The sequence below is a fragment of the Poecilia reticulata genome, chromosome 21 (assembly GCF_904066995.2).
Source record: "Poecilia reticulata chromosome 21, P_reticulata-male-v2, whole genome shotgun sequence".
NCBI classification, from domain to species: domain Eukaryota; kingdom Metazoa; phylum Chordata; class Actinopteri; order Cyprinodontiformes; family Poeciliidae; genus Poecilia; species Poecilia reticulata.
The window spans coordinates 7,430,592-7,442,721 of NC_088850.1; the positions used below are offsets into that span (position 1 = coordinate 7,430,592).

Here is a 12,130-nt window from a genome sequence, read left to right on the forward strand (position 1 = left end):
TAGCTCCTCATCTATGGAACTCCTTTAAACCACTACTAGCCTAAATCATTTCATTTTTTTCATGTCTTATCTGTTTATTTTTCAAATTGTATTTTGTTTACTCTTTATATTGTCTTGAAAGTGCCTTTTAAAATAGTTTTTCCTTTCTTCAGCACTTTGTATGAAAGATGCTGTAAAGCAAAAACTGCCTTGAAATACACACACATTTTCAATTCCTACTTTCTTGTCATTTTTTATATCATCTCCATTTTTTCTGGATCTGGAAAATACATAATTCATAAGACTATTTAAAAAAAGCCAACACTGTGTAGGAACCCTGTAAATAACTGTGTTGACTAAAACCTCCCATATTTACAAAGAGTAAACAAAGACAAAGTGGTTCTAAAACGGCACTCTCCAACTGCATTATTTTGGATAATAGTTTATTCTTTTCAAACCGGAAAGAAGCAACCAAGTCCAATTTTTAAGAGCAAACTTCTTTCTGACGGCTATAAGCACAGCCTCACAAAGTCATGCAACAATGAACAGCTGATCCCAACTATGACTTGAACTAGGCACGCTGTAACTTTGCAATGAAAAACAACATGCTTTATGTGTTATGTAACTTTTACTTTCATAAGTAAAACAAATCCTTAGTTTATTTATATCTCTTAACTGTATTTAAACCAAGCAGCTAGGTCTTCTGGGGACATTCATTCTGATTAAACCTTTCTATCTGTAGAGAGTAATTTATAATTTATAATTATTTTAAATGAATCTTTGAGGAACGAAAATGAATCAGAGTAATCTTAACACAGGAAATCCAACACTTTCCAAAGTCCTTCAAGAAAATCCAAGTCATTTCTTTAAAACCCAAACCGCTCACACCTCCTCCCCTCATTTTGCTCCTTTTCCTTCTTCCTCACTGATGCACAAACCAATCAACCAATATCAGAAGACCCTATAACAAGCCGATTTAAAATTCAACTGAGTTGAAGTGTCTCCTCTCGGCCAATTCACAGATTTTCGAAAGCCCATTAGAAGAAATGCGCTTGCCAGATAAGACAGTGACAGTTATTGTTTGCTGTATGGCTGCTCTGTGCATGAGGGAAAGGCTGCAAATTATTTTTAGCTAAGTAGATTCACTTCAGCAGTTTGTCATCATTTTTTGCTTGTTATTGTGTTAGTGAGCAATGCAGTTGGGCTGTCAGGTTTGCTGATGCACAGCCCTGCAGTCACAAAATGAGACTGCCAGGATCATTTTCTTGCCAGAGAGCATCTCTAGAAGAACAATAAAGTTGGTTAATTTTCCTTTTGTTTGGTTTACTTTTTCACAAACTCAATTAATTAAAAAGAATTTCACACCATTGCTAAAGATGAATTTTAAAATGCTATTTATTTAATTAGAATCAGGATCTGTCTTGCATTTGGCAGAGTCACAAAAACGAACCTGGAGGGATTTAAACCGACTATGCCTGAAGAATGCTGGGAAAATGCAAAGTGGAATAATCTCTCCTCTCCACCTCGATGAGTCAACCTTCCAATAAAAACTCAATTCGGGTCTGAAAACTTTGCTGAACAGAAAGCGTAACACTTAATTAGAAATGTCCTGCACTTTTCATAGAGTACATGATAAGAAAAACTAACTGCAATTCAGTTATGATCATTACACCTTTGCAAACAGCACATTCTACTAAGCATGCACACTACCTTTAAATTCAGCAGTCTATTTTTTTTTTTACAATTTAATGCCTTTTTTCTAGCTTCTCACTATGAATAGAGTGGGATCAAGCATTAATAATCGATAATTTTCACGGTATTTGTCTCTGATGACTGATAACCCAAAAAATGACTTCCTGTCTTTCTTGACTGTCAGTTTTCAACTAGATGCAAAAGAGTTCCCAACTATGTACTTGTACGTTTTGAGTAGATATCATTTTAAACAAATTAACTTTGCAAAAAAGACCAACTTCAAACACAGGAAATTAAAAACGTAGTTTCCTTTTAAAGAGATGAAATTTATCTCTTAGCTTTGATAAAATAATAAAAAAGGGATTTAATTAAACTTTCTAACGTACGCTACCCTCAAAGCAAATAAAACATAGTCTTGTGAGGATACGGTTCGATGCAGAATGCCCTGCTCACTGTTGTTTTTTTATTCCCAACATTAAAATGTTTCTTACCAACTATGAGGAGAGTGAAAAATAAGAGTAATATCAGCATAGTGCATATCCTGAGCCTGGGTGATGAGTCACACATGACATGCTGCGCCTCTTTTCTGCATCACTACTGATGAAATCACATACAGCATCGCTACCCTTTAAAACTCCAGTTGCTGGAGGGAAAACAGGTTGCACACGTCAAGAGTTTGGGTAAGCAGCGGAAGAGCTCAAAGTCTCTGATCAAATTTAAGAACAAAACTTTTAACTGCATTCTCAAGCATTCTGCAGATAACGGCGGCTAATTACACACATTAGCAGCGTCCTGGTCAGGAGCCAAATCTGTTCCCTCCGAGTCTCGCGCTTACAGGAAATTAAAGCGCCGATATGTAAAATTCTGAAATTGACTGCAGTCATTAAATATTCATCTGCACACAGCGCATTTGCACCAGCCGGAGAAGCAGTGCTTCACAGCCGACTAGCGGAATACTAAAACGTCTCTCTCTTCCCTTGCAGCAGTGGCCTCGAGCACTAGAGAGACATGAAACAAAAGAAAACAACAAATTCACTGGAAAACGTGATGGGAAAGAGCAAGTGCCCTGGCGCATTTCTTATTCTTCATGGATGACAGACTGGACAAAGTCATCCCTCTCAGTCTGGATTTATCTATCAGAGCAGCTAATTTGCACATCTCCGCTGCCATACAGAGAGCAGTCTGCTTGATTAGCTATATACTATAAATAAAACTTAATGAGGGAGCACAAGTTAAGCTTCCTTTCAGACCTCAAAACAAAGTCTTAATGGCTAAGCTCAGTCATACCTTAAAGACCTTCTAGTGTTGTTTCATCCTAACAGAGCAGTCCCATGAGAGCAGGACTGTCCTCCAAAGTTTAGGTTCTGGAGGCAAAACTGTTGCAGTAAGGTATAAAGCATTTCATAACATACAGAAGAATTACTTCTTATTCAGGCTCAAGAGATTCTAAATTCCCATGATAAAAGTTACTGAAAAAAAATTACTGATTGTCTTTCTTTCCTTTAATCATACTGCAAAGTCTTACCATCACCATGTACTTTGAATACATGTGTTTATATTTTTTTTCTGCTTTTTTGTCATATTTCAAGGTTTCAGTGTGCTGATTTGGGGCTGATTTGTTGCATAAGGAACAGAATAACTTGAAACAGTTGATGAAAACCAGAATTTTGTTCTCAGTGAGTCGACCTCTCAAAATCTCCAAAAAGTCAACAGTTCTGGAGTGGTCTAGTCAAAGGTTAGGCTTCAGTACAATTAAGAAGCTGTTGAATTACCTTGAAATGTATGTTGAAAACATTTCAATGCTGTAGAATTCAAACAATTGTGCAAAAAAAGAAGAAGAGTGATGTGACTGGCTCATTGCCAGTTGTAGATGCTTGATAGTAGAAGTTACTATCAAAGATAGATTGAGCATTATATATTAGATTTAGGTTAATTACTTTTTACATAGAATCAGGTTGGTCTGAATTCACGTAATGAATAAAATAAGCTCTTGAAAACTACAGTTTGTATTCACTCAGGTTTCTGTCGTCTGGTATTAAAATTTTGTTTGATGATTTGAAACTTTTAAGCGTGACAGGAAAGCAAAAAAACGAAGACCTGCAAGGGAGAAATGTGTTTTCAGCACTTTGGATGATGAATTAAACAAACGTTGCACAGCTCTCCTTGAAGACATAAACTCAATGTGTTCCCATCGACTCAGAACAAGTTCAATCAATTAGACACACAAATTCTATCTCATCAGAGGTAGAAAGTTTTGCACCTGCACTGGCATGTGCTGCGAAAACAAAGAAAATCAACTTACCGTGTGCCATCAGCTTTCCAGCTGACTTTGTAAGGATTCTGCTCTAGAAAACGAAGATTTTGTCGGTCCATGGACACAGGCTGAGCACCCGGAAATCCAGACCTGTTAGAAAATATTGCAATTGGGCTCACGTTTAGTCCAATATTTCATTACATCACATAAAGCTGATATAATATATAAAACAAAAATTATCAATTTATTTCACAGCAACATCCATCATTACGCAAGACATCGATCACATGTATACACTCTTATTAAAAACTATACAGTATCTATTCTTAGCTCAATATTAAGTCTAATAATTCTTTATCAAGCTCAAAAGTTTACAAATCTCTTAGAAGGCTGTTTAAGCAAATAATTGCTTGAAAATCCAAACATGATTCATGTGAATCTGAAAGGAAACAGTAACCTTTCTGAAAAAAACCCATTAAATTACATAAAGAGTTGGTAAACAGCAAAGAGAAACACTCAAAACTGACTTTCATTTCAACATGCAATGGACACGAATGCAAGTATTTTAATATTTAGACAGAAAACAATTGATAGTTAATAATAATCAGATTATTTTGCCAAACATTAGTTCCTGCTTAAAATGGCTAAAAATCTCACCCACATGTATAACATCAAGAGCATATGATTAAAACCTTGCTGGTCTGCATTTTGAAGCCTGTTTGTCTTGTTTACACATGAAAGACTTTGTCTGGCGAGCTTCTGATTGTTGAAGTGAGAGTGAACATCATGAATGAGATCAAAGGAGACGTATGGGGGTTTCAGAAAAAAGTCCAGGCTTTTTAAAGAGTCTCAAAAGAAGTAGAAATCAACCCTGGCACTGTATCGAAGTATGTCTAAAGATGGATGACAAAAACAACTACACACGGTCATACAAGCAAGCTTATCTCATGAGGAGACGAGAAGAAGTTGTTCCCAAAATTCCTGAAATGTCATCCTGAAAACTACAGCAGGTACTTGTACAGTCAGAAAAAGACTGCGCACATTTAACTCTATTGGGAGGCATGCAAGGACGAAACATTTGCTCCACCTTTCAAGATAAAGACCAAATTAAGGTTTAAAAAAGAGAGCATAAACAAAGATCAGGACTTCTGGAGAAATCTTTGGTCTATTGAATTATATTGAATAATCCTGATTCCAGAACAAGAGGACTTCGCCCGTAAACCAAATGCAGGTCCTGGGGTTGGTTGTGTAAGTAAGACTAATTCTTACTTTTCTCATCTGGCTAAATGAAAGTTAAATAAATAAAAATCTTATATAAAGCTATTAAGAACAGAGGTTAAAGTGTCAGGGTTTTCTGCACCAGAACTTTCCACTATAATATTTTTTTTTCCATGCATCAAAATGTGCTTGAAGAAGATAACAAAATTTGATATTTCTTAATAAATAAATATTTCATGAATTGATCTTTTTTCCCCCACATAGTTATAAAGCTTATTTGGGAGTTTTTAAGATTGAACTTTAGAAGTGCTACAGCTTTAACTGCCTAGTTATTTTCTTATAAAGTCTGCAAAAGTGGAAGGATGAGCTCAGAAAGTATGAAAAATTATGCCCTCCTACAATAGATAAGATAAATAAAGGACACTCCACATAATTTTGGTTCTACACACCGACTACTTCGAGAACATTTTCTCTTTTGAAACCCTTCATGGCAAAAACCTTCTGCATCAGTCCATTTAGATTGCATAGTAAAACTAGAAATTAGCACACAGGGCTTAAAGAAAGTATTTAAAAGCAGGCAGAGAAAATTACAGTGTGGATTGTTCTCTGTGCTGGGATGAGACAGCTCAGCGAGGCTGGCAATTTCCGTGGAGGAAAAAAAAAAAAAAAAAAAACTGCTACGATATATTCCCCTAAAATATAAAAATCTATTTCTGATTTTACCGCCTGCCTGAAAGTGTGAAGATGCTCCAAAAACAGAAAAAAAGTTGAAACAGATGAGTCACTCCCAACTATGTACACCTACATACGTTTGTATACACACAGTTTCCCAGAAGAAAGACAGAGAGAGAGAGAGAGAGAGAGGGGAGCGTGATTAAGGAGCGCCTCACCTGTCCCACTCAGCCATCTCCTGACACATTCTTTGGATCTCGCCCAACTTGGGTTGGGTCGTGACCTGTGTGACCCCTTTCACTGAGATCCCTTCGAGAAACACTGCACCCTGGGAGGAGAAAGTAAGAGAAAGAGGAAAGTCAAAAAAGTGTGGAGTTTGGAATAAACATTCACCTCCTCCTACACACAGCGATCCAAAACAGATGTTTCTTTGGTTCTGAGTCGCCGAGTGCAAAAGCAGTAGGCAGAGGTATTCAAAGAAAAATGCTGCTTTTATTTTTAACCATCTAAAAACACTGACACATTAATTATTTAAAGTATTAGCCTCATAAAGCTTGTTACTCTGCCTCGACTCAGTCTCACTACAGCTGTAACCTTGCTCTTATACTGCTGACACAATCACTTGTAAAGTACTTCCTCCTTTCACTTGTTTTTTGATGCTTGTTCTGAGCAGATAAGTCCTGCTAACTGCTTCAATGTGAGAGTAAAAAGAGACAAACATCTCAAACAACCCAAGGTCAGTTTCATCAAATCAAAATATCACAAAAAATTCTTTGTCCAACTGCATTTGGAAACTATAATCCAGTATTTAATTTTCAAAATAATGGCTTGTTCTACACTCAACCTGTTTCACTGTGGAAAATGACTTTTCCTTATGTGTTTTTACTTTTGTTCTATGGTTGAATTTGCTGAAATTGATCCAAAAAACGTTCATGATCTCTGGGACACACATACTTACAGATGAATATGTCACTTTCAATCTTCTGGGAATTGTACCAAGGGATGAACAAAACTTGTGAAGGCCTACTATTCCCATTATTGATAACTTAGCAGATTGTCTGATTTCCAAAATGGAGTTTTGAGTCAAATTTTACACACTAACTACTACATTAAGACTATGCATTATTTAAAATTCTGACTTTGAAACAAAAGTAGTCATTTAGTTAATAGAGAAATGATTTAATCTATCACATAAGTGATCGTATCTATAAGCTCCACTGTTTGTTCAAAAACAAAGAGAGAGGAACTATATCATTCCGATTGCTTTAAGAGTTGATCATGATAATACTGGGTAATGGCTTGGCCTCCAGCAATTTACCATCAGCGATATGTTCCAGCTTCCTCTAAAAAGGTTTGTTACAGCAGAGTGCACACGAGTGAGAATAGGGATCTAATTTCTCCCTCACCTCTAATGCCTCTGACCTGGCAGAGAGTGAGAAACTGTGGCTAATCGCCTGAGATCAGCGCTGCAGAGTCCAACAGAGCAGCAAAAGTGGATTCTGGGTGGCCACAAGAAATAAATTCATTTTAAACAAGATCCATAAAAGAAGCATGTGGGGCTAATGGATGAAATTATACTTTTAGAATAATTATGAAAAGATTAGAGGACTTTAGCAGGCTCAGAAGGGACAAAAAAAAAGGTCTTTAAACCACCCAATTACTCTAGTTACCATTAAACGTTGAAGTCAAGTGTTTCCACAAATGCTCTCGGGCTCTGCACATATTTTTCTCCTAACAGCCAGGCGGCCACAGACTGGTCTAACTGACGAGGTGGGCCTCTCAACCCAGAGACGGTATTCCTTAACGACAGTCGAGTGCTGCAGTAACGGCGGTAAGAGCTGCTGCTCTCCTCTCCAGATCTGTCTGGTGGATCATATTCTCGCCTATTAGGTTCACCTCGACTCGGGTTTTCAGTCTGGGTGCAATAAAAAGTTAAAAAATACACATTACTGTCCATTATTTTTGAAGTAGTGTCTCACTGTAGCAGTAAATCTAAGATTATAATTAGTATTTGTTTATACATCAATATATATATATATACATATATATATATAGGGGACTATTTTTATAATCCAGCATCACAACACATCAGCCAGTCTGGAGCCTCTGACCAGTTTTAGTTTCTCCTTCTTCCTCTTGCCCGGCGCCGCCGACCCCGAGGAGCTGGGGCCCGACTCCTGGGCGACCGCATTGCCGTCGTCGTCCACATCGCCGCCGCCGTCGTCGTCGTCGAAGCACCACTCGGGCAGAGCAGGAGCTGGGGGCGTGTCCTCTTCCTCACCATAGCGACAGAAAAGCTCTTTGAGGTAGTCTCCCTTATAGATCCCAGGAGCCCGAGCCTGGGCGAAAGCAGCCACAGCTGCCTCCATGCTGATAAGGAAAAGAAGAAAAAAACAGATGGGGAGGGTTTGTGTTTGGTAAAAACTCACCCCAGGCAGGAAAGTAAATAAAAACTTTATTTCACCAACGCAGCGATGTTAAGCTTTCAATGTGAAGTTTTCTGTTCCTAAAGAGATAACTAATAATTCCTATATTACAGATGATGACTGGATTTGATCAAAGCTTCATAATCATTTTGCAAAAAGTTGAAGTGTATTCAAATTTTGTTCCAGTTTTTTAAGGCTGCGGGAGAGGAATGATTTATACATTTTAGCAGCTTAAGGCTAAAACACGGTTCTTATTGTCATTATAAACACAAAGGAAATTGTATTCATTTTAAAATTCATGAATTTAGGCTCCAACACATTTATTTTGGAGCAGTTTGGGTTACATAGTGAAACAGAAGGACCTTCACTAATAGAGGTGGTGCTGCTGTGGCCTCAGCTCTAAAACCATTCAAGGTTCTTCACCTCTTCACAGCTCATCAGCCTAAACCCACAATGCATTGCTTTGGAAGCTTACATAATAGACCAGCATAATCTAGACCATAGTTGGAATACTATGGTTTGTTTTGCTTTGTTATATCTATATATATATATATATATATATATATATATATATATATATATATATATATATATATATATAAGCAGGTATGGCCTGAATTTGTGTTAAACCTTTAAGTCTCAGCACTTCGTAGAGAAAATTGTTTACCAATTTTCTCTTAAATGTCTAAGTCTTACCACAGTTTCTCAGTTGAATTTTGATCTAGACTTTGACTGGGCCATTCTAACATCATTCTGAATATACCAAGATTGTATATATTCACAATCCTTCCTCTCCGGAAGTGAGAGTGCTGCCCACCACAAATGATGATCCGGGCGGAAACACATGCGCTAAATAATAAAACATAATTTAACAAAACTTTGAGGCAGATTCATTTTCCTCAAGGAATTTTAATAACCGAGGTACTTGAATCATTCAAGGAATCGTTACAGCCCTATTTGATGTAGCTATGAGGTAGCTACCCCAACAGAGGACGGCAGAAGGTTTGATTAAGTTTCACTTTGCCTGGTCTGTCGGTTTGATTGGGTGACCATTTCTTTGTAGGTTCACAGTTGTGTCATTCTCTATTCATTTTTGGCAGGCTGAATAGTAAAGCATGCCATGGATTTCAGATTTTCACGTAAAATTATGAATCAGTTTTTTCTCTTGTTTACCAAATATTTGTCTTTTTGTGTTGGTTATCAACATAAAATCTCACAAAAATACTTTGAAAGTTATGTCTGTACACGACAAAATGTAAAAAAAAAAAAAAAAACTTCAAGGACAGAAATCTGGTATCTAAAAGTAGAACAGAAGGCTTTTCTCAATGGCTTCATGGCTTTATCAAGACTTTAACCTACCATCTGCTCTAATTCATAATAGGAGAAGTGGCTAATCCAGTCACCTGTCAAGTCATTTTTATTTTTTACTTGCTTGCCCTTTAACAAACAGCCTAAAGGGATGCCTTTGTGGAACATCTGGTGTAACTGGGCCAAATCCTGCAATTATTATGATGGATTCTAGTTTAGCTTTTACAGCCTGAAGAGGCTATTTTTCATCCACTTTGAGCTCCTTAGGGTACAAGATATTGGTTAACAGCAGAAACCTCCAAAATTAAAATTTCACTTGGAACAAACTGTATTTTATGTTTTAAAGTCAGGAGTTGCCCTTACATTTTAAACCGTGGATATAAACAAAAAAAAAGACTTGGCATTCACTTCATCACAGATAAACTGTTATTGTAGGCCTAATCGCACCTTAATGAAAATTCCATTTCTATTTCCAGCAACAATCCAAAAATAACAGATAAATAAATAAATTTGGACCACTGTTGACAGTTTCAGAGCTGAATTATCTTTCAACACGTTAACAGCGGATGACAGCTGAAAACGGCCTGAGAATATTCATTTCACAGGAAACAGTGGGAGGTGGGAGGGTTTAATTCAGCCCCCACATCTCCAGAGATTCTCCATCTCAGAGCAGAGAAGCACCCCCAGCCCCCGGCCGTCCTGCTCGGCTTCTGGAAACCATTTCCATCTCTGAAAAAAAAGGGCCCGGTCGCCGCTACCTGGCCGGCCTTTGAGATGCTCTGTGTTGATTGGTACTGACAGAGTGCACTCATGTGGCATCACACATTCTGTAACCTCTCAGAGACAAAAAAGGAAAAAAAAATAGCACAAAAGGCAAGCTGAAGAGAGACTGAAATTGCTGGGAGGATGAAACTGAAGTAATGATGCAATCCACTGGAGAGACTCTGCTGGATAGTCTGAGTTATCAAGCGAGACGACTGCGAGCAGCTCACAGGTGTACGGGCGCACGCTCGGGGTCCTGGGTCTTTCTGTAATCCTGCACTCAGACGTATGAGCGATCACAGCGTCAGCTCTTACCTCCAGTCCATCTTCTCCACCAGGTACGCACATATCAGAAAGCCTGTCCGATTGAAGCCATGCGTGCAGTGCACTCCTTCAGGAGACAGAAAGATGTTTGAAAGAAAACAGCAAATTAAATGTGCGGAAGATGCAAACTTCTATGCAATCAGAGAAGTACACCTTGCAAAGCATCATGGTTAGAAATCGTTATTTATCTTTAGAGTCTTGATAAAATTCAATACAGAAAAAAAAAAAGAAAGAGCATGTTATCCCCTTTCTGTTTCTTGTCAACCTCTCTGAGATGAGTCCATGTTTTGAGAACTGGAGTGAATTGTCTCAGAGGGCTTTCTGACTTTATACCTACATCAAGAATCTGCCTCAAACCAGCTGCTGGACAAACACAGGAGACTCAAAGATTTAGGAAATGAGGCATGAACAGAAAATGCTAAAAAAAAAAAACAGTGAAAACAAACAAAAGCAGAGACATTTATCCCCCCACATGCACCAAATTTAAGAAACTAGTTCTTTTTCCCTTAGTGAGGTGTACAAAAGCTTCGAAATGAAATAAAATGAAAGTTGTCTGGACTAGAAGTTGTCCACGTTAGGAGGTCTGACTGGCCTTTATCAACCCAGCTGTTTCAATTGGACATGTGTTCTGCAGAGAAAGCCAACCCTGATTACCAGCTGGCTAAAGACAGGATGTTGTTGAGATGACGATCAGACACTCTGCTTCAGTGCTCAGGCTACTCGATTTACAAGGCAAGGCTGGATTTGGAGGCAAAAAGTCAATGAAGACAAAGTCGAGGTGTAAGAGAGCCCCCTGCTGCCAATAGCGTGAAACTGCATGTCTTCGCAGACTGATTAGGACATGGCAAGAATTATTTCTCAACTAAATGATTCCTTTTGTTGTTAATTACTTATTCAGACACTAATTGTTTTACTAAAATAAAAATGAAATAAGCCAATAATAATAAACGTTAAAAAAATGTAAGAATCTATGAAGGCACTACATAAAACAAAAGTCATAAAGCAATACAATAATAGCCCACACACTGACATTTTCAGTTGGGAAGAAAAAATAATTTAGACACCAACTGATGCTCCTTCACCCACAATCACCTACACAATGTTCACCAGGAGAGCTGTTTCTGTTCTAATGATAACTCCTACGCTTTATTACAAATGAATATAATATTGACTTCCACAGACAGCAAACTGTTTTGGTTTGTGTGTAAAATTCACCCACTCTCTTTACCACTAATGATGAAAAACTTCATCGGGGTGGCTTATTCTGCGTGGCTCTACAAACAGAACAGACCCCAATAAGAGCCTGATTGATGTGTGTGAACAAAAATGCAAGTAAAACATATGAAAAACATTGAAAGGATCATATTGTGTAGTAATGCTGCCCTCTGCTGTAAGCAAATGGTAGTGCTTCAAAATAACGCATCTTCTCCATAAACTAAAAAAAAACACTGTAGCCCTTAAGCCATATCTTTAATTTTCAAATTAACTTCAATTA

At 37.7% G+C, this 12,130-nt stretch overlaps 1 protein-coding gene across 1 annotated transcript in view; it reads right to left on the reverse strand.

The window, feature by feature from the left end:
- Positions 1-12,130, reverse strand: part of rngtt (RNA guanylyltransferase and 5'-phosphatase) — an 87,996-nt gene that overhangs the window by 70,977 nt on the left and 4,889 nt on the right. Inside the window, exons 5-8 of the mRNA XM_008397448.3 lie at positions 10,627-10,702; positions 7,927-8,185; positions 6,034-6,143; positions 3,974-4,075 (exon numbers count right to left, since the gene is read on the reverse strand). Coding sequence (XP_008395670.1) covers positions 3,974-4,075; positions 6,034-6,143; positions 7,927-8,185; positions 10,627-10,702 — 547 coding nt within the window. The remainder of the gene's footprint in view (positions 1-3,973; positions 4,076-6,033; positions 6,144-7,926; positions 8,186-10,626; positions 10,703-12,130) is intronic.